At 31.6% G+C, this 23963-nt stretch overlaps 1 protein-coding gene across 2 annotated transcripts in view; it reads right to left on the bottom strand.

Moving 5' to 3' along the window:
• Positions 1 to 23963, bottom strand: part of EMC10 (ER membrane protein complex subunit 10) — a 55062-nt gene that overhangs the window by 13174 nt on the left and 17925 nt on the right. For both annotated transcript variants that reach the window (XM_035369033.2, XM_035369032.2), the window contains exons 5-6: positions 15133 to 15225; positions 1963 to 2144 (exon numbers count right to left, since the gene is read on the bottom strand). In XM_035369033.2, coding sequence (XP_035224924.2) covers positions 1963 to 2144; positions 15133 to 15225 — 275 coding nt within the window. The remainder of the gene's footprint in view (positions 1 to 1962; positions 2145 to 15132; positions 15226 to 23963) is intronic.

The raw sequence follows: 23963 nt of genomic DNA, 5'->3' as shown, positions 1-23963 counted from the left end.
TTTTTTTAGTCCAAAGGGATTTGAATCCCGAAGGACTATTAGTTTCGTTTTGGCATTTTGCGTCGGACTCATAAATGTCGGTTCACTTTTCAAACTGTTGCCACAAAATGTTAGAGTCCTGCATTATATTTGAAGAAATTAAATAATGAAAAATCTGCATAAATGTATGTATATTTCTCGTATTGTGATAAAACAACGGTACATAGAGTCATCGAATTTTGAATAACGTAATCCTCCAACGAATATGAGCATGTGGAAGACCAAATTTGAAATTTGTTTTATGATCGATTTCCTATTTTTTAAAACTTTGACGAATTTTTGATTAACAAACTCAAGGATTTCAAAGCGAGCAATGGCAATGTTGTGCAGAAAAAACATTTTTATCTCCAGCGCGTGAGTCTCTGTATCGGAAATTCTAAAGATATGCTCGTTTTAAAACTATTTTGCGATATTGCTGTTGCACTGGATCTTATGGTTTAAGTGCGAGGAACATGATATTTAATAAAGAAAGGTAACACACAAAATGTTAAAAAATGCCCCTTTGGACGTAATTTAAAATCTTTTTTTTTTTTTTGATAAAGTTGTTCTGCAGGGTAAAATTCTGTGCGGAACTTTTTGTTTTTTTTGAGTTGCTTTCATGTTATTTTTTGCTTATTTCACTGTTTGTAACATATTGAAAATTTTTGCATGATTTTTTTTATTCAACGGAAAGTTGGTTAATTTTTTTTATTAGGATAATTAATATTTGTATTAAGGGATATAGCTTATTTCATTGTAATTTTTTTCTCAAGAAAATATAATTTCATTAATTATGCTTTGCTTTTTAGAATTTTTTGTTTTTTGTATTCTTTTATGTTATTTATTGCTCATTTCACTGTTTTTAAGATATTGAAAAGTTTTGAGTGATTTTTTTAGGAAACAAAGTTCTTAACCTCCTTTATACCATTTGAAAGCAAAGGAAAGATATTTAATTTATTTATTAGGATAATTAATATTTGTATTAAGGGATATTGCTTATTTCATTTAAATTGTAATTTTGTTATGCGTAATAACTTTTTTTATGAAGTTGTTCTGCAGGGTAAAATTCTATGCAGTTTTTAAATTTAACGTTTGGTGTTCCCTTCAGCCATTTTTCCGGTACATTTAAAAGCCAGACGAAGGCTGGCAGCCAAGCTGCTAGTATTTTTATAAGTGTTATGCCATGTTACTACAGCGCAAGAAACCATATTACATAAACAATACTTTACAATATAGAATTTAAAAGCAAAATTGACTAAAATTATATATATATATATAAATTATTTTAAATATTTACATTATTGGAAAACAAATATACGTAATTAAAATTAATTTTGAATATGCGACCTCCAGAAAATCGCCTCAGAGAAGAATTGAACTACTGCTTTAAAAGTGTGAAATCAGAGCAGATGCCACACAGTGACGTCAGATTACTTCTAGTTAACTCCCCTTATGAGGCTTGTGTCGGCGAGATGTTGCTCGAATGAACTAGCCCTTTTGTTTAAGCAAATCTAATTACAATTCTAAATTTTAAAAAAACTAAATAAATAACTATGAAATCCATAACAATATGAATTAAGTAATAATTAATAATAAAGCAAAGTGCATGCACATGCATGCACCAATATATCGTACAAAACTATGATTGGAAAACTGAGACCATGAGTTCGGCCACATTCGGCTATCGGGGGATGCGTACAAGTTCTGAGTGCACGTGCGGCCCACAATAAATGGCCCAATAAATGGCATGCGGCCCACGGGCCGCGAGTTTGACATCCTTGGTTTACAACTTAACAGCAGTAAAACAACAGTATTATTATAAACAATATTAATAAAAATGCTTATTTTTAAAATATAAAAACAAAAAATAAAGCACTATTTTAAAACTAACATAAAAATAATTACATTTCATACAAAAATATTAAATTTTAAAATACTACATACGCTGGGCCATTGACAAGTGAAACAAAGTTGACTGTAGTATTAAAAGTATTTAATTTAGGATCAGAGATATCTGCTCCTATGCAGTAAGGTGGTGATGCTGATATGGATACCCCAACTGGTAACCCACTTTGATCTACAGCAATTGTGATAATATCAGTCAGGCCAGATTCATAAATAGAACACTAAAAGAAAGAAAAACAGACCTTAAAAGATGCTTAAAAACATAAACCATTTTTATAACAATATGCATATGGAAATAAGATTTCCTAAAATGCAAATAACACAATTTAAAATATGAGGCTTATTTCCAATTAGTTTTAGCATACATTTTTGATGTGTCAGGTCATTCCGTAAGCAGTATCACTTTTTAAATTAGTTTTCAAAGAAATATGAATGCTTTTCTGCTAACAAAGTGCCACTTAATAATATTGCTGCAGAATCGAACTAGATAGCAGCAACCCTAAAGATACACAGAACTTAAAAAAAAAAAAAAAATAAATAAATAACTATTATATATATAATAAATACAAAATATTTTATGTTCAGAATACCAAATTTGTGCAATTTTCTAATTTTTTTTAAGTGAGAACAGATGACTGTTTACATAGGAAGAATAAAACTGTTCTCCCCATGTATACAACAATCTTATTTTGTTTTAAAAAAATAAATAAAATAAAAAAGAGAGAGATAGACTTGCACAAATTTAACATTGTTCACACCTTCTTAATTGCACAATTAAAACATTACATGTATTATGATTGCACAGCTGTTCATGATGTGAAATAAACAAGCTACCACAACCTGCTAAGAGAAAATTGCCGAAATAAAAACAATACTAATTTAATTAATTCTATATTTTCATCTGAATCAATAACAATCTTCCAATGATATAACAGACTTGTTTACATTATTCCAAAAGAAATCTGCTGACTTATTGGTGAAAATGTCTAGACGATCCATTTCAAGTGCCTCGTATATTTCTTTCATAAATGAAATTCCGTAAGCTTTGAACCACTGGAGTCACTAGATGGTCCAAAAAAAGGGGGGGGGTAATTTTTTTTTCCATGTGAACGCACAGCATCACAAATGTTCACATATTCTCTTCGACTAAATTCATGTTGAACTCATCTGCCAAGCTTAGACATGATTCCAAGTATCTTCAAATTGAACATGGATATTTGGATTGCGCTGGATTACTTAAATTATGACAAACCACAAAAGGATTATTTGCCTAGGGCAAGGAGGCCTTCATGAAGGACTTTACAAGAGAAAGTGGCTCATATTCACATTACATATGGAGAGAAAACCACTAAATCTTTCACGCAGCTAGCCCTTTTGCTAGTATTAAAACCCAGGTTGAATTATCAATGATTTTACTGCTCACAGTGGACAATTAATCTTTTCTTTTAACTCTTCAGTAGTTAGTATAGATTCATTCTATACTAACTACTGAAATTTCTATACTCCTACTGAAAGACATGAAATATTTTTCAAGCCACAAAATATATTTTCTTGTACTTCATTCATATCACTGAATTCCTTTTTTATCCACCAAACTGCTTTTTGGAAGCTTTCTTTATCCATGGAAAGAGAAGAAAGTTGCACTAAGCAAGAAAATTTGGTGAATAGCATGAGTGAGACACAAGCACCACTCATGCTATTCACCAAATTCTTTCTCCAAGAAGAGTCAGACGGGCAACATTAAATCTGACCAATGGCTTTTTTGGTGATTTTAATCAATAGCCTGTCACAATATTCTCTTCATCCATGCTCATCAATGGATGTCCAGGTCATAGCAATCTTCGTTCAATACACCATTTTCAAATCTGGAGAATTACCTTGCACTCTTGTCCTTTACTCAAAGCATCGTTTTAAAGGCTTTTTAAAGCATAACAACATACTCAGTAGCTGTTTTTCTCAACAAAATATTAAATTTCACAAAAGTTGTTTGTTCTTTCTGTCACATATTGCAAAAATGAAAGGATACACAAAAAATGGTACCAAAGATGAATCTCTCTTCTCAAGTAGATGCCATTAGGCAAGTAGGTAAGAGAAATACTAAACTAGCAAGGCCCAATTGTAGGATCAATAATTATGAAATATTTGTAATGTGACTGTTCTGGTAAATTCTGGATTTGCCTATATATACAGAATATTCTAATAAGAATAATATGATTTTAAAATGAAATGGCAACTATGTTAAAATGTTACCATGGTTTGAAAATAATTCTCAAAATGTAAGAGCACAAGAAGCTCTTACATTCGTAAAAGACCACTGAATGTAGTTTATGATATAATGGCAAAATTGGACCTTTGTTTTTGCCAAAACAAAGGAGATGATGCATTTGAAATGTTTCACAGTATAACATTCTCATTTTTTCAGTGATACGGATACTAGGTGTCGCATCTGTTTACAAGTGAAAATATTGTGGCAAAATTGCTGTGAAAAATACAACACAAGGTCAAAACATTGCAATACAAAATCTCACCACAGAAAATAAAGTAATTCGAAAACTTCACATTTTAGAAACAGTATAGAAAATATTGTGGTAAAAAATAAAGTAGCTAGAAATCATTGCATGATGATAATATTGCAGCCATACACTTTCAGACTCTAAAAGTTTTAGATGCATATTTGCATAATGATTTGTGAATGCGAGAGGGAATGAGAAATACTTTTTCCTCCGTATTTCATATTTTTGAATTAACGAATTTTTACTGGAAAAGCAAAAAGAAAAACTTAAGCAATCAAGAACTGAAAATGAGCAGAAAATTAATGCTATCTATAGCAGTTAATTGAACTTATATATAAACTTTTATAACAATGTTCCTTCTTTAAAAGTAAGTAATGTCAATGAAGAGTTTTTAAGTGTACCAAAAATTAACTCACACTCTTGAAAATATAGTATATAACAATGCTAAAATATTAGCATGTGATAACTTCAAAAAAAAAATTATATACTTATACATTGAAACAATTTCTAAAATATGCATATTTTAATAACAGCAATTTTCTTTTAACAAATAAAAATCATTATTTAATTAATCTTTTTTATAAAATTTAATTATTAGTAATCTCTTTAATAATGCTGGATTAGTAGTTCAAACATGTACTTAAAAGTTTCAAAGTTTGAAAACCTGTTTCTTCAATGCATAATTATGCCTCAGTATATCATGATGATTTGTAGATGCAATACGATTTTTTTTGACATCATGCAATTTTTTGCAACAATATTTTCTACAGCAATATTTTAAAACTGCAGAACTTTTCAACAGTATTTTTTACAATTATGTTTGGAACTGCGATATATGTTTACCGATTTTCTGTTTTGCGATGTTTTCTCCTAAAATGTTTTGTACGATTTTGTTTTCGCCTTCCAATAATTTCTTCACAATCATTTCATCCACAAAGAACAACACTCCCCACATTTGCGATCATAACATGTCATTGTCATCACACAGAGAGAATTAGGAGATTTTAGTGAATTAGAGGATATGAATTTTTTTCACAGCTGTCATTGCGATGATTATTAGTCATGACTGGGGGAAAAGAAATGGCCTTTAGTTGCCTATTCTGAAGTAATAGGCTACAGTAGGGTGGTGCAAAATGAACAGCACAATAAACAGCAAATAAGCACTGTTCATTTAAAGGGGTTACCAAACCTAGCAACACGCGCAGCTGGTCCGGAAATTTCTGAGAAGCAAGATTCTGGTAGCATTGTTTTGAACCCAAGAAAAACCAGCGTGACTAGAACTGATGTTCTGTCTAGCCAAGGAAGCGATTATTTTGAAACTTTGCTAAAAACATTTCATTTCTAGGTGTGTTCCATGTAAAGATAAACCAATCAGACGAAAGTTCTGCTTCTGAAGGAATTTCCAATATGGTGATGACTGTAGTTTGAAATAAATAGAAATGGATGCCGATTTTATCAAAGAAATAATAATAATAAAAACTATATTTTTATGCTGTGTTTTTATAATATAACCATCTAAGTTATTTTTAAAATGTTCATACACTGGTTAAATTTATAATCATCTAAATTTTAGAGTACAGAGTATATTATGACATTCTTGTACTTTTGGTGTTTTAAGTACAAATTTTTCATTGCCAAAAATTTGCCAAAATTACATTTTGTACTGACCCATAGAAATATCATTATTGTTATATAACAGAATTTTTTTCATTTAATTTAAGGTAAATAATTTTTAAAAATCTGTTTATGAATGTAGGACTACTTTTTTACTAATTACTTATCATTTAAATTGTATACTGCATAGGCAGCAACACACTGTAAACAACATAAAGGTGCATAAAAAGGGAAAACATAGCTTAAGTAATAATGATAATACTCATTAAATTTGTATGCCATTATTTTATATTATTTATGAAATACATTTTAGATTATAAATAGATTAGAAACTATACTTTCATTGTAAATGCTGGCACTACTGAAACATTTGAAATTTATGGATTTATTATTATTCATGATGAAAAACATTTGTACTGTAAATCTTATTCATTATGGTTAATCTTATTTATTACATTAATACTAGCACACATACATCAAAAACTTCTAAACCATCACATCTCTCTCTCTCTTTCTATGTAAGTATATGACTTATTAGATGTGTATTTATATATGTTACCGTGAAAGACCGAAATTGGAGAATGTCGACTTTCACCGGAGAATGTCTACATTCAAAAACTACGTCAGTGAAAGATCGAATATTGCATTACATTCTTCTACATTCGGACCCTAAACAGTGTATGTCGACAATCACAGATATGCTCTAGTGTAGGTCGAAAGGAGAGGAGTACATGTACACGCTGTCACTGCAAAAGGAAGAGTTCCACAAAAAAATGCAGTTGTAAAAACAAGGGCCTCTTGTGCAATTCAAAGTGTCATAATAGTTTAAGTTATTGCAATAAATAAAGTTTGAATCACATAATTTAGAAAGTTTTTAACTTCTATTATTTTCCTTTCTCATTTTGAATGTACTGTGTGTTTTAAGTTCTTATTTTAAGTCTCAAGTGCGTTTTTCGCAACTGAATTACAGAGAAGAAAATATAATACTATTCTTATATGTTCAACATTCACCATTAGTACATGGTGAATGTCGACATTTACCGGTGTAAGTCAGAAATAAGAGTATTTGGAAAATATTTCGGACATACACCGAGCGACTATGTGAATGACATTCACCGGAGAAAGTCGACATTCTCCAAATTTCAGTGTTTCACCGTAACATATATATATATGAATATAAAAATGAAAGTTGCCATAAAGTTTATTTGAAGTCACTTTAAATTTATATAATGATCATGTAATTGACAGCAACTGTACTCATCAATTCTTTGCATATTACCCTAGTTCTAGAATACATAGTTGAGAAATAGCTGATGAGCACTGAAAGCTGAGCAAAATAACAGATGATTAAAAGAGAATATACTTTTTGTTTTGAGGATTTACAAAGTATAAACAAGACTTTATTATTCAAAATAATAGGAAATTTAACATCTGTGCATTTACAACATTTATTCACTTAAATCAGTGGTCGGCAAAGTGCGGCTCCAGAGCCGCATGTAGCTCTTTGGCTCCTTAAGTGCGGCTCTGGTACAAATATCCACGGATGGCGCAATAATATTTTCATTTAAAAATAACTGGTAAGAAAAAAATTACATTTTATTTTGATAAATTAAAATTCTTCTATAAATCGAGAACATGTATAATTTTTCGTTTGAGTAAAAAGATAGATAGGTAATTAAAATTTTATATTGTTGTAAAAATACGTAATGAACATAGAGTTTAATTTTATTAGTTTTCGTAAACGTAAACATAAACCATGTACAAGCTGCCGGCATGCGTGTGCATGCTTTTTATAAAGTAGTGAAGGTACAAATTGGCATCACAGAGCAGCAGTTGCAGTGTGAACAGTTTTGTCTTCTTATCTACCGTGTCTGCCGTTGTTCTGTCTTATTAAAAAGTTGTTGTATTTTTTAATCTAGTTGCACATCTAACAGGTATTTTTATACGATTTTATTACACCTGCTATGTATGTTTGTGGTTCCGGTACAAAATTTATAATCGATTTTTTGATAACTTCTATTCGGCCGAGCAGTAAAGTCACTGAACACTGGTAGTTCGGTCCGAGGTTCGAATCCCGCAAACGGGCTGGCTGCATGGGCGTTTTCATGGTTTTCCCCATGTGTAAAAGGTATATGAGCTAGTTTCCCTTAGAAAGTCCTCCACGAAGGCATCCTCCCCTAGGCAGATAGCTCTCGAGGCTTTGCCATAATCACACACACACGATAACTTCTATTTGTCAAAATGTTGGAAGTTTTCTTCCATTTTTGGTCATATTAAAAGTTTTGTTATTCTGATGATGGAAAAAATTATTTTTTTCTTTTTAGTGCAGTTACATATACTAATAAAATTGCATTTTTTAAAAAAGATTTTTTTTAAATTTTTATTTTCATCAATTTAATAATGATAATAATTTTTTACTGGTGGCTTTAAAAAAAAATACATTTGGAATATTTTTATAGGCATCCCAATTAACATGGCTACCAAAAAAAGCAAAGAAAAATGGAAGATGAAAAAAGCGAATTTAAAGTTAAGTGGACCGAGAATTTTGCGTTTATTCAAAACTTGAATGGACTTCCGACATGTCTTATTTGTAAGGAGAAATTCGCGCATAACAAGAAGTCAAATTTAGAGAGACACTTTACAAGAAAGCACGGGTCATTTAGCACTAAATATTCTACCGGTGATGCAGGGACGAAAGCAGGTGAGGAACTTCAGAAGAGTCAAGAGTCGTCAACTTCTGTATTTAATAACTGGATGCAATCTTCCAGCAATATTAATATGGCAAGTTTTGTTTGTAGCCAAGAGATTGCTAAGAAAGGAAAACCGTACACAGACGGCAAATACTTAAAAAAAATTGTTTTTATAAATGCATTTGAAGAGCTATTTCGAGATTTTAAGAACAAAGCAAATATTCTGAAAAGAATTAAAGAGTTACCATTGTCTGCCAAAACCATTAAAGATAGAACAATTAAAATGTATTCGAATATAACCACCCAGCATATCGAAGATCTGAAATTGGTTTCGGCTTTATCAATAGCAGTTGACGAGTATTGTGACATAAATGATACAGCACAAGTTTCACTTTTTGTAAGATTTTAGGATTATTGCCACTCAAAGGTCAGACGCATGGAGAAGATATCGCCAGTGCTGTAATTGAGTGTATGGATAAACATCATATTCCCCTCGATATAAAATTGTGTCGATTTCAACAGATGGGGCCAAAAGTATGAGTGGCATAAGAAAAGGGGTTGTTGCTATTTTGAAAGGAAAAATTAATCACGAGATACTTGTTTACCATTGTATCATTCACCAAGAAGTGCTTCGTGCGCAAACATTTCGGAACAAAATTTGTAAAGTTATGGAATTAGTGATTACTATTATCAACTCCATTTTAGCTAAAGCTCTTAATCATCGCCAATTCAAAGAATTTTTATTTGAAATGGAGAGTGTCTGCTTCATAACAAGGTACGTTGGTTATCAAGAGGGAACGTTTTAAAATGTTTCGCGTCCCTTTGTTTCGGAAATTAAAGCCTTTCTCCTTGAGAAGGGCGTTCACTATCCAGAACTAACAGACAATCAATGGATCCGAAACTTTTATTTTATGGTAGACGTTAGATCTCATCTAAATCAGCTTAATCGTAAACTACAAGGGAAAGGAAACTTAATTTTTTTCGGTGTTAGAAGAAGTAATAACATTTGAAAACAAATTATCAATTTTTGCACAGGATTTTGAAAGGGAAACATTGTTTCACTTTCCGAGCCTGCTGAAGCATCGCCAAGAAAATAATTCCTCTATTGATAAACACCATTTTAAAACAATAATTTTAAATATGAGGGATGCATTTCTCAGCAGGTTTCAGGAATTTAAAAACAGCAGAGCAACTTTAGCATTTGTCAAAAATCCTCTTAATGCTACGATAACCGAGTTGAAATTTTCTCCTTTTGAAATTGACATTGGTAGCTTTGAAATGCAATTCCTGGAGTTAAAAAACAAGGAGATATGGCGTTCTAAATTTGAACATCTTTGTGCTGAATTGGAAATATTGGAGAAGAAAAAATGTGATCTTAGTTCACAACACAATTGGTCTGCTTTGAATGACCTGGAGAAGAAAGATATGATCATTTTCAATGCATGGAATAGTATTCCTGACTCTTACGATCAGCTGAAAAAGCTCGCGTTTGTTGTTGTTTCCCTTTTCGGTTCTACATATATATGCGAAAAATCTTTTTCAAGCACAAACATTATCAAGAGTAAACTGAGAAGTCGTTTTACTGATGAGAACTTGGAATCATGTCTAAAATTAAAAACAACAACATACAAACCTGACTTACTCAAACTTTCCAAGGTGATGCAAGCACATTTGTTCGCATTAATAAATATTTATGAAGTATTAAATTTAGTTTTATTTAGTGTAATAAAAGTTTACTAAACAAGCAGATTTGGCTCCCAATTTTTTTTAATTGTTGTAATGTTCATATTTGGCTCTTTGGCTAATAAGTTTGCCGACCACTGACTTAAATCATACAGTGCAAAACTGATTATTCCTTTGATATGCATTTACTTAAGGGATTATATGGTACTTTCTCACTATGTGTTCCTCCTGATTTCAAGGATCGGTAAAATTAATGTGGTTTAGTTAAATTATTGAGTGTTATATGGGACAGTAATTAACTCGCACAAATTTTAGTGCTCATGCATTCATATGCTTTATTTAATTTTCATTACGCTGAATAATATCTGCTGGCTTGAGGATGTAAATATCATCCATAGAGACTTTTGTCATAAAAGTTCTTTTTAGTTCCTAGTACAAAGTAAAAAGGAAGTATTGTAAACGCAAAAAAATTCAGGTATCACATTTCAATGAAAATATCCATTTTTACCACTATTGAATGCAATTTAACAATGTTTTTGCAGTATATCTGTACGTAAGGACAGAATAAAGAAATCCTTTCCCCCAACCAAATTATGAAACTGATTTAAAATGGATTCAGAAGCGATTTTTTTCGTGGCGTCCGTACATATGTTTGTATCTCGCATAACTCAAAAACAAGTAGCCTCAGAACATTGAAATTTTGTATATAGGACTGCTATAACATTTAGATGTGCACCTCCTATTTTGCTTTCAATTGGCCATGCCAAACGTATATAAATATATTTATAAATATATCCAATCTGTTACCCGGCTCAGCGATCTCAGTTTCTTTACTCTTATATGTTTATAAATTGTACATTTTTTTTGCTGTAAAAATGATTGAATTATGTTGTTCCTATCTTCCGATTAAGGTTTTTACGCCTTTATTTAACCTGCATGCTATAGTTGTAAAATTATCAACAATTTAAAAAATGTTTAAGTGCCGCTAAGCCTAATTTGATGGCGGCCATTGCTCTTGTTTACATTTGAAACAGCTGAGTAGCGGATTTGTTGCCAATCTAGAGAAACTTAGCTTCACAACAACAAAGATATTGCCTTCATTTATTATTTAAATCATGCTTAATCCTTTCTGGAATTTTTTCGAGGAAATAAGCATTTAAGATTTACTTCGTAATTTTTAATACAGATATTTTGAGTTTTTATGTATTTTTGCCTTGTCGCTAAGTGAAAACTGAATTAATTGAATGAGAAATACTCAATCGTCTGTGAAAAACTGTTTCTTTTTTGTTTTGTTTGCTTAATTAGTTAACCTGTATGCAATATATGTGGAATTATCAACAAATTAAAAGTTTTTTAAGTGCAGCTAAGCCTAATTTTTTTTTACTATAGCAGCCATATTTGTTTACATTTGAAACTTAGCAGAATAGTGGATTTGTTGAAAATCTAAAGAAACTAAGCTTAGCAACAACAAAGTGATGTCTTCTTTTATTATTGCAAATTAAATGATGCTTAATCCACTCTGGAATTATCATTTAAGTTATTAAATTATCCCATATATTGACTCAGCATAGCGTCCACAACAAATTAAGTCAGTTTTTACGCCTTCAGCGTCTTTTTGCCGAGTGGAACCAAAAATAACTTTCAGTTTTGTGCATCGAAAAATCTGCCTTCTTGCCCACTGGCTGAATTGCTTGTTTTTGCATAGAAACTGTAATTTTAATTGTTTTAACTTTATTTGGTGTTTTATGTTTTCTATATCTTTCAATTTTTTATATAGATATTTTGAGTTTTTATGTATTTTTGCCTTGTTGTGCAGCGAGAACTGAATTAATTGAATGAGAAATATATCTCTAATGAAATTCGAGGAAATAAGTTTAAATGAAAGGCAGGAAAAAATGCATATAATTTAATATTCTGCACAAGGAAGTCATGTGATGTACACAGATTCTTTAATTTAGATTTATGGACAGAACAGTACTATGAGCCATAAAGTTAGTCAAGGAAATGTTTTCGCCAATTCAAAAATTGGCCAATGAGCCAGCAATTTTTCAAAAAGTACCAGATACAGTACAAGGTCCGTAATCCGGACTCGTCGGGACTTCAGTGATTCTGGATTAGGGATTTTCCGGATTATAGACCATCGATTTGAATCTGGCAAGATGGCATGCAGAAATTATACAATTAAAAATATGAAACCATAATTTATGAAATAAAGAGCAATTATGATCTAAAAGATATCAAAATTTACAAAAAAAAGAAGCTTAATATTTATTTGTTTACATTATTAAACATTTCTTTCAATGTAAGTTGTTTAAGTTGCTTTGTTTTCTGTGCTAATATTTTCTCTTTAATTCTATAAACAGACATAATTTCTTGTTCAGTTACAAAGTACATCACACTGTTCAAGTCCTGTAATTGTTGTGCCAAGAATACCGACTATCTTGTCAATTGAAATTTTTTCATTTTCAATAACCTCACTGTCACTTTCTATTGGAAGCACACATGGGTAAATGCTTTACGCGCATGTGCAGCGGACGCGCGCATTAATCGCACATGCATAAGTTTGTGGCTTTGAGGTCCGGATTATAGATCATTCTGGATAATGGACGTGTGGATTATAGACTTCATACTGTATACATATATGTGATGTTTGATAAGCACAGTTAATACAGATCTAGCACACATTTTAAATTGGTCTTAATATATACAGAATTTGGTCATTACTAATGCAATTGATTGCTATAACCACAATTAGGTTTATTTGTTATTTGAACTCTATTCATAAAGTAAATAATTAGTATGGAACACTGATACTACAGAGTTTGAGTATTAAAATGAATTGCATAATTCTCTCTTAATTCTGATTTGCATAATATATACACAACTCATAAACAACCTTGATAACTATCACTAACTTCTCTGTATGATTTAACAAATTCAAAAGAAAAAGTAAAACTTCAAAACTGAAAATTAAGTTCATATCAAAGGTGAAACTGAAAAGAAAACAAAACTTATATATAATAAACTTATTAATATACACAAAATTACACATTTCTCACCCTTGAAATTCCATATTCAATTCTGCTCAGTATTTGGTACTTTTCCGTTTCGCCAGCGCAAATTTCGCCAAGCAGACTTTACTGGCAACAACATACAGTATACACGTAAAAAAATTTTAACAAATGTTAGATTTAAGAATTTTTTATTTTGAAGGTATAAACATTTTAATGTCGTTTCAAATTTTGTAAAAAAGCCAATGAATAAAGGCAATAAATTCATAAAAAGACATTAATTTAAGAATTTACTATGCTTTCATGGTACAACATCCTGATTCGCAGATTCATATCACGTGACCCCAAGTGATCTCATCTCACGTAAACTACGCTACAAAAATCTAATTCTCTCAGTAATTATCTACATTAATTCAAACTTAAATCTTAATTTAGAATGCAAGTTTAAATGCAAGAATTATTTCAATTCGTACGAATAGCTTACTCAGAAATTATGTAAAACTGCAGTGCTTTACTTTGCCAGAGCATTCTCATTAGAATTGATGAACTTAACCCTTGACTTTGCCTTTTCTATATTTCATCATCGGGTGAGTGGTGTGATTGCATCCTAATTGGCTTAATTACCGCCCGTGAATGGCCTTAGGGCATAAAATTGAACTATCTGTTAAAAATTCCATGTAATTGTATGCCAGTACTGAAAGACACAATCTAACTGATAAGAAATGGCTGCAGCTTGTTTTGAAAATGAGGAGTAAAATGTCACCAATGAGGATATTCTGTTTGGCATCGGTTGTACCATTATTGACGACTTTATTGTCTGCGCTGGAAAAACGGAAAAGTACCTAATATTTTAATTAAACATTAGTTTTAATTATATAAACAGTACATAATTAGAATTCATTACAATCTTGATACATATTGGATACAAATGTTTTGAATCAAGAGTACATAAAATAAAGTTGATATATTGAAATCTATTAAAAATGTTTAACAAATAGTACATTGAAATAGAAGTTTGAAAAGTGAAAATTGTAAGATATTCCTACTTCTCTCATCAAATTTTCAAAACAACCTAGCTGCTTTTTCTTAACAGCCATTTTCCTGATCAAAAACTCTTCTTTGCATGTTTTTTCCTTTTCAGCTTTCAGAATCGCCAGTGTCGGGATCAAAATGATCAACTTCATGCCCACCACCTTTGTATTATCTTCTATAAACAACAACAAGTTTAAAATGAAGAGGGTGTGAGTGATACGACACTCAATTTGAAAAAGAAGTTTCTTTCAACAGTCTGAAAAATAATTGATTCCTTTTTTGGCTTTGAAGTCTGTTCACTAAAAGAAGATGGTAGCCCAGAGATATGTAGGTTTCATGGAAAGGGGGTTCTGAGAAATGCTTCTTTCAATGCATTGTCCCATGTAGAAACAGAAGATGTAATAATGGTTTTAGGAATGAAATCAACAAACAATTTTTTAAAAAATTACCAACAGATTTTTAACAAAAAAGGGAGAAAGCTTCTAAAAATAAAAGAAGGATGTTTAAGGCAAGGGAGATATCTAGTATGGAGCCAAAAACAGGTAAAGCAATATGCCAAAATGGCACCAAAAATGTACACTATGGTTTTAATGGACAAGTAACATTCAAACTTTATGATACATTTTAGAAACTTGTAACTGATGCTTATAAGCAATGAAAACTTACAGCTTTTGTAAATGAAGATACAGCTTTCTTATCCAGGTCATCTGGTTTAAATGAAATTTTTACTCTATATATATCATCTTCTACTGCAAGTTTCTGAAACATTAAAAAAAAAAAAAAAAAAGAGGAAAATGAGAAGGAAAATAATACAAATAAAAATACAAAATTGCTATGTGTGAAAATAAGTTCCAAACTAAAATTTTTAAACCATTTTCAAAAATAAAAATAAAAATGTAATTTAAAAGGGGAAAAACTGAAATATGTACATTAATGCATGTTTCCAAGGCCATTACAAATTACAAATGCATTCGCAAACATCATCCAAAATAAAAAAAAAAGGGAATTTAAAAAATTTTATATTGACACCAAACATTAAAAAGCAAAATCTTAAAAAACTGATTAGTGAATTTTAAAAACTAAATACGTTTGGACTATGGGTTCTGATTAAGAGTTCATTACTTTATTCTACATAAAACAATATTGATGTACAGTAATTTAAAAAAAATCCACAATAAAATTTTATATTTACTTTTCATATACAGAATTATGGCACTTTTTTTATTATCAACCCCTTCCAAAGAAAAATCAACACATTGGCAGCTTCTAAATTTGCAGAAAAGATTTGTTTGATAATCGTTATGGCCCATAAGTACTGTGCAGTTTATAAATACTAACAAAAAGAAATATTTTATAACTAACAAAAAAATTTTACGAGGGAAGGGGGTATTATATGGATGACTTTATATTTTCACAGTTGGTGAATATTTTTCCATTATAGCCTTTACAAGTTTTCACAATATTAATATTTAATTATGCATTTAGGAATACAGTTTCAAATACAACTGCATAAATAAATATCACTGTGTTAGATGAATTACATACATCAAATAAACATACTATTTGATTTATTGGCTTAGACAATAAACAGTTAGATAAAACATATATCATAATTTTTCTTAGTACAAAATGTTTAAATAGCAGAGATGTATAAATTAATTAATTAACTACAAAAAGATTACATTTGTACTAGAAGCAATTTAATACAGAATTTGAGAGAGTGCAGATTATCAGAAAGTACCAAAATTACTTACCTACATTAAAAGAAGAAAATCATTAATAAAATACTTTAATAGCCACTTTATAGGCAAAATTCAAGTGCAGATTATCATTAACATTATGTTTTATAGAAAAAATAGTCCTAAACACATCAAACATTAATAGGACATGCTAAGAAACTGACAAAGACTATTAAAAAATATAAAAGTCCATTACCTATTTTAAATAAAATAATATTTATATTAAGTAATAAAAAACCCATGATTTTACATTTACTCTATATATGAAAAATTATTATTACTTACAGAGAAGACTTTGGTGGTAATTTGAAACTACTTTTTCTTTATTTTGGGTGGAAAAATTTTGGCAATTATTTCTAAAATAGCTGTGAACAGTTTTTACCCTGAGCTACAACTTTCTGTTGCCACATGAATTCTGCTAAGTACAATTTCAAATGATGTCTTGCTGTGCCGCTAACTTTCTAGTTCTGCCATTTTGAAGAACACGATACTACTCATATGTAAACTCCATAAAATTAAATTATAGAATAGAGATCCATAAAATTAAATTCATGATTCAGTTTAAAAAGCTAAAAACTGGCTTTTTAAAATTCTTCTGTTTTAGAGGAGGCGCGGGAGTTGGAATAAATAAATTATTGTTCCTTTTTTGATATTTTCTTCAATTTCATTTAACAAAGTTTTGGTTTTTTGGTCAGGTTTATAGGCATTCTTACTAATGTCATACAGTTGCAATAGTATAATTTTCATATTATGATGTCAAATTTGGCTAATATTCACTCTTTTTTGGTGAATTTTGGCTTTTACTCAGTTAACATGTACATACCAAATTATTTACAGATAATCGATCTTCATAAAAACAATAATCCCACCAGTAAAATATTTTTCATTGAAATTTAACTTAATATTCAAGCAAATGTTATCTTATAACGTTATACACTGAATCTTAAAATAATAATAATAAATAAACCATTAAAATATTTTTGCTACAACATCACTGGGAAATTTAAAATCTATCATTAACATCAAATTTTATGAAGCAAACACAGAAAAATATCCTCAGAGGATTCAAATTTTAATGTTGCACCACAGGGTTTGTTGAAGATTTTTTATGCTCTCATCTCCCATTTCATCTGCTTAGACTACCTTTCCAGTTTATGCTCTTGGACTCTTCTTGATATGATCTTAAATGTTTTAGCCCAGAACACATTTACTCTCAAACCTCACATTTGCATTGATTCATTTTTGTTGTCTTCACTTTTTAAATAATTACTATAAAAAAGAAATATACATATATAATGCTTTTTATAAATCCCACAGGTCCAGCTGGTAATTAATGAAAGAATTAAAGAACTGTATTTATTATTTTTAAATCGCTTAGTTTGTTAATCATTAACAGGCAGATTAAATTTTAAAGAAGTTTATCGGTTTGTTAATAAGTATCAGATAGATTAAATTTAAAAACTAAATATATTAAGCTTTGCCAAATGTCATATGGTAGTTAAAAATATTTTATATCTTTAGAATTCCTGACAAAATGTTAAATGTTGCTGTACTTTTTTTTAATCTTCTCTGTATTATTTCTTTAAAAATAGTACAAGGGGATAGTATACAGTGGCAGTATCCTTTAATATGAATGGCTACACATTTTTTTGTTATATCTTTAAAAATAATACCCAAAGATTAAACTTGGGTTTCAACACTCTTTTATTTGTGTTGTCATAAGTTTATTTTAAAGTCATTATATTATTTCGCTAAAAATAATACATAATTGCAAAATCTGAAAAGTGATACATACAAAAAAGTGAGATTTGAGTTTAAAATAGCTTCTCTGGTGCTAAGAATGCCAAAAATAAGAAAGTTGGCTTTTAGCTTAAAAAAAATTAAGCATTAAAAACAACAAGAGATGTTACTTTATATGTTTATTTCATAGTTACTTCATTCACTGCAGTTTTTGTTCTACAGCAACCAAAGCATATATTCAAAATTATGAAATTACACTTCAGAAAATATTCATTTATTACTAACTACCTGTGTGGCCAGCTGCCTAAAATAGTTACAAAAAGAAATATTAAAAGTTATTATAAAAAAAATACATGATTTTAATGAATCCAGCTAATGCAATTTCACAGGTCACCTAATAATTAATAATATTTTAAATGAATCAGCATTTATTGCTTTTAAATTGCTACAAATCTTAATAAATAACAGACTAAATTTGAAAGAAAAATATTGCTTCACCAAATGGTAATAAACTAGTCCAAGGAAACTAGTCCACCCACCATACAGCCCTGTTTTAGCACCCAATGATTTTTTTTTATTCCCACACATCAAAAATAAATTATGTATCAGCAATTTGCGACACTCGAAGAAGAGATTGATGCATTCAAGACGCATATTTTGGAGCTACCTCAATTTGAATGGGGAAAGTGCTTTGAAAATTGGTTAAAATGCAAGCAAAAGTGTATTGATCTTCATGGAGAATATTTTGAAAAGCAGTAAAACCAATTTTGATCATAAACATTTGTTTTTTTCATTATTAGGCCAGAAATATAAATAGCAACCCTCGTCTTGGCTTTTTGTAATAAGTGATTATTATTTTTGATTGAAGCAAACCGAGAAATTGCTTTTTCCTTTAACCCGTTCAGGACCAGCGTCGCGTATACGCAACGATTCCACTCCTACCAGCCTGGCATCCCATATGCAACGATTCTGCTCCTATGAGCCCAGCGTCGCGTATACGTGACATTAAAACAGAATGATTTATTTGAATTTTTAAAAGCCAGTAAATGGAGCTAAGTAGTAATTGTTTTCACACGGATTGATTCATACGGCATTTGACCTTCTTGTATTGGCATTAGTTTCTGTTTTGTGCTTCTGGTTTTGAGAGATTTATTTAAATAAAACTGGAAATCACGGCTATTTATAAGTGCGCCTGTGGATTAAAGGGCGTTTTTGTTTATTTCGTTTGGATTTTCTTTTTTATTTATTTATTTGTTTGTTTTTCTATTTATTTTGAAACTTAACATAAGCTTTCTTCGTTAATTAAAAAGTAACATTATTACAGAAGGGGAAAGACTATCAGCTTTCTCGACGCGTAATGCGTCTTGCTCGCATTTCTCAGGAAAGAGCCAGTGTTTCTGTTTTTCTTATTCGATTTAATAGGTCATTATAATGCCTTGAATGGTCATTATATATAATGACACAGGCATTATATTTTTGTACGAGGGCAATCCCCAAAAAAAGTCTCCTATATTTTTAGATATACAAAGAACCGTTTATTTTCTATAATTGCTACATCACTTTAAAGATTGATGAATGCTTTATTTTTCAACATAATCGCCATTTCGGTTGATGTATTTTTGTAGATGCTGTGGCAGTTTTACAATGCCCATGTCATACCAGCTTGCCGCCATGCCCTTCAGGAAGCGTTGAACCTCATCTTTCATCTCATCATTGGAGCAGAACCGTCGTCCAGACAAATGTCAACACATTGCCGTTTGTGGTCTTCTGTCAGCATATGCAGCACCCATCTTGCACACGCCTTCCGATATTGCAACTTTTCCATTAAAATCCTGTGGATGGTGTTTCTGGAAACCTCAGGAACCAAAATGCAGACAGCATCCAGAGTGATCCTCCGATCTTTACGCACGAGTTCCTCAACTTTCGTGATTGTCTCGTCGGCAATTGACGGCCTCCCGCTCCTTTCTTCATCATGAATTTGAGTATGACCGCCTGTAAACTCTCTACACCACTTGCGAATGTTTTTGACATCCATGCACAACTTCGCACTTGGCGGTAACGTTTATCGGGAGCTCCATTTCGAATGGCTGCCAAGCCAAGACTGAGCATCCTAGCGAAGCGCCTGCGTGCTTATGTGGTAGCGGAGAAGGCACCACTCACAACAGTGTTGCCAACAACCGTATTAAAACTTTCTCTACGTCCCCAAAAAATAGGAGTTTTTTTGGGGATTGCCCTCGTATATAATGTATTTATTTTATATACAAAAATATAATGCCTGTGTCAATATACAAAAATATAATGCCTGTGTATTTATTTAATGATACATGTAATTAATATATAATTGACGTGATCAGTAATCCCGCCAGTGGAGGTCTTTCCTTGATCACTTTTCAGTAATCGTGGACACTGTTTTCGATTTAGAAAAACAGGAAGTTTTCTAGTATAAACTTGAATGTCACACAGTGTTTGAGGATGAAATATTTCTGAGTGTCTTTTGAAGTTTTGTGATATGTGCTGGGGTTATATTCAGTTTCATTCCGTTAGCCATGGCTAAGAGACCTTACTTAAAAGCTTAAAAATTTGTCCAAAATAACCAGACACTCTGCCTTTCCGTCTAATTGGAAGACAGTTTCCGAAAATTTACGTTAACCGAGGAGGTAATAAAGGTAGGACAAGATGCGTTGTGTGAGCTAAAACCAAGGAAAAGCGAAAACAAACAACGTATTTTGAGTGCGAAATATGCAGTGTCGATATGCAGTGTAGGACTATGTGTCGATCCTTGTTTTGAATTATTTCACACACAGGTAGAATTTTTAAACTAGAATTTAATTACCTACAAGTAATTCTTGTTTAGTTTTTTTTTTTTTTTTTTTTTTTTTTCATGTTTATAGTATTTATTTCTGTGTGTATAGTTATGATTTTAGTATTTTGCCTGTTTAATTTATTTCTATTAATGTGATATTATTCTTTATATTAATACACATTAAAAATAAGCACATTAAATACACAACTTCAAAAATTGAAGTCATAATATCAAAATGCTGATTTTATACGATTTTGGGGGGGGGGGGTAAAATTAGGCTTAACTGCTGAAAATGAGCGGGCCGGTGGCAAAGATCCATTTCAGAGGGTCCGGTCCCATGATTGCGCTTCATTCTCCCGGTGCTGGTCCTTAAGGGATTAATTGGCATTCATAAAATTTTTTAATTGCAGTTTATAAAATCGTTTTAAGCAATATAAAATATCCATGTTAAATTATGCCTACACTTTTTACCCATAGATGAATTTGTTACTATTATGCAGTTTTATCTATTTGTGGAATACACCTTTAAATGCAGCTTCTGTTTTATGAGGGCCATATATGTAATAAATTAATTTGATATTTTACTGCCTTTTTATTCCCTCTTTGTAAAGTTTCACAGATATTTGCATTTCCTTATTTTACTCAAGATCTGTGTTTACCACTCGTATATGAAGACCTCTAAACTTATGCAAATATTACCGCTAAAAATGCTGTCAGGAACAAGAACAAAAGTTATTAAATAAAATAACAGATAAACCAATATATAATGAGTAAATAAATAAACCAAAAAGGAATAAAATACACTTATGTCTATAAATTAAGGATAATGCAAAATCAGACAAAGGAAGAGTTAGAAGCAAAACAAAATTGACTGATTTGTAAAGCTTATTTATTAAACGAAAGGTAAAGAGCAAAAAAAGATGCTATATGTTTGATATTATTAAAAAAAATAGTGATTTTTTCTCCCTGGAGGAAAATCCAAAAAACAACTATTTACAAAAAAACCAATATTACATGGTTGGTATGATTGTTAATACATTGTCTGTCTCCCAGACGATGCAATACAGTCCGTACAACGCCTAGGCATGCTGAGTATCAAATTATCGATCTGATCTTGGGGGATATCACACCACTCAAAAAGCAATGCTCTCCGAAGTTCCGGTAGACATGTAGGAGGAGGTTGACGGGCTGCAACTCATATGCCAAGCATGTCCCACATGTGCTCTACTGGATTCAAGTCCAGTGAGAATGCTGGCCAGTCCATACGGGTGATATTCTCCAATTGAAGAAATTCGCTTACGATGTTTGCACGGTGAGGACAGGCGTTGTCATCCATAAACACAAATTGTGCTCCCATGGCTTCCCGAAACAAACGTACATGTTGTTCCAGAATGACGTCCCGATAGATTTGGCTTGTCATGGTTCCAATTGGAACATGCAGGTCAGTTCTGGAACCCAGAATAATTCCACCCCAAACGAGCACTCCAGCACCAATGTAACGGTGTTGTTCAATGATGTTTTCTTAGTGGTAACGGGCACCTGGAACTCTCCATATGAAAATCCGGCGAGAATCAGACTGCAAGCTAAACCTGGACTTGTCGGAAAACATCACACAAGCCCACTGTTGTGGTGTCCACAATGCATGCTCTCTACTCCAGGCTAACCGCAGGCGACAGCGAGTTGCAGTAAGTGGAACGCATCTGACAGGTCTACGAGCATATAGACCAATCTGCCCTAAGCGTCTGTACACTGTCTGGCTTGAAATTGTCGTACCGGTGGCTGAAGAGAGCTAACGAGACAGGTCTGAGGCTGTGCTCTGCCTGTTTCTTTTGGCAGTAACTGCCAAATACCGGTCCTCATTCGGCGTTGTAACTCTGGGGCGGCCTGTGCTGTAACGTCTACTCGCATTACCATCATCTTGGAATCATTGCCAAAGCCTGGAGATGACACTCTGGGCAATTCCAAGTTCGTCTGATACTTCCAGTTGAGTACGCCCACATTCCAGACGGCTGATAATTCTACCACGTAAAAAATCATCCAAATGCATCCTTTGTGTCATAACTATTCAGTTATTGCACTGAAATGCTTATAAAGCGCCTACAAACAATTTTACTTCAATGCCTGTATTCCTTATATATCACTCTCTTACACTCTCGTCATTGTGACGCACCATCGGTGTCATCTGGTTACTTCCTGAAATTTGTATATGATTCTTGAAGATGTGTGTAGTGATTTTACAGGTGATATATTTATTTTAGAGTTCAATTTCTGCGTGACTCCGAATTATCCTTAATTTATGGACATGAGTGTAATTTAATAATCAAAAAGTAAACAAAGAATTAAACTATAAAAATTAAATAAATTAAAGCTGAAAATTAAGTGATATAATTAAACAAATGAAAGGTAAGTTCCCAATAATAAGGTATGATATGGAGGATAAAAGCTAAGTTTTCTCTCTCTCGCTTCCCCCCCCCCCGAATGGAGAGACATTTCCTTCTTACACATTATGAATAGCTAAACTGATTGGTCAGAGTTGAGCTAATCAACTTAGCCATCTTATCACCACGAACACTGCACAGAGTACATTATTAGAGGTGGTCCGATATTATGCTTATGCGAAGCTGAAAGACCAAATAAATGACCAAATCTTGTATGGGATTCAAGCCCTCAATCTGCAATTCAAACTAGCAGTCAGCTTCTGCTAACCACTGTCCAAGGGAACAATAAAGCAAAAGTAACTTTTTTTATCAGTATTTATTGCCCAGAGATATAGGTGCATTTTTATTCTGGCTTCTCATCAGCCTAAAGGCATTTTGACCAAATTAATTCAGCCCATAAAAACTCCTCTTCCTGATTTTAACAAAGAGGATTTTCTTCTTAAATTGTTACACTTTTTCCCATCATTTTGCTCTTCCTAGGAAAACAGATCAATTAAGTTTCCTAGTATTAATATCAGTTTTACCAACTGCTCAATAAAATGTGGCGTTAAAATTTTCTGTTAATATTGCAATTCAGTTGTACAGTGCAGTCTCTCTCTCCAGGGCATTTTGGTTAGAGTTAATGTTTTCACTCAAAAGTATGAAAACCGAACATCGATTGAATTCAAATCTTAATCACAGGGAAATGTTTCATGTCTTAAGACAAACAGACTTAATACATAGAAACTGATAAGCTTATAATTTACAACTGAAACTTTTCATTAACATCATAAACTA

Source organism: Stegodyphus dumicola, chromosome 4 (assembly GCF_044657685.1).
Source record: "Stegodyphus dumicola isolate Sdum_Otavi_A_Nest chromosome 4, ASM4465768v1".
Lineage (NCBI taxonomy): Eukaryota > Metazoa > Arthropoda > Arachnida > Araneae > Eresidae > Stegodyphus > Stegodyphus dumicola.
Note: the sequence above shows the minus strand (reverse complement) of the source record. Positions and strands in the feature narration are given on the sequence as shown.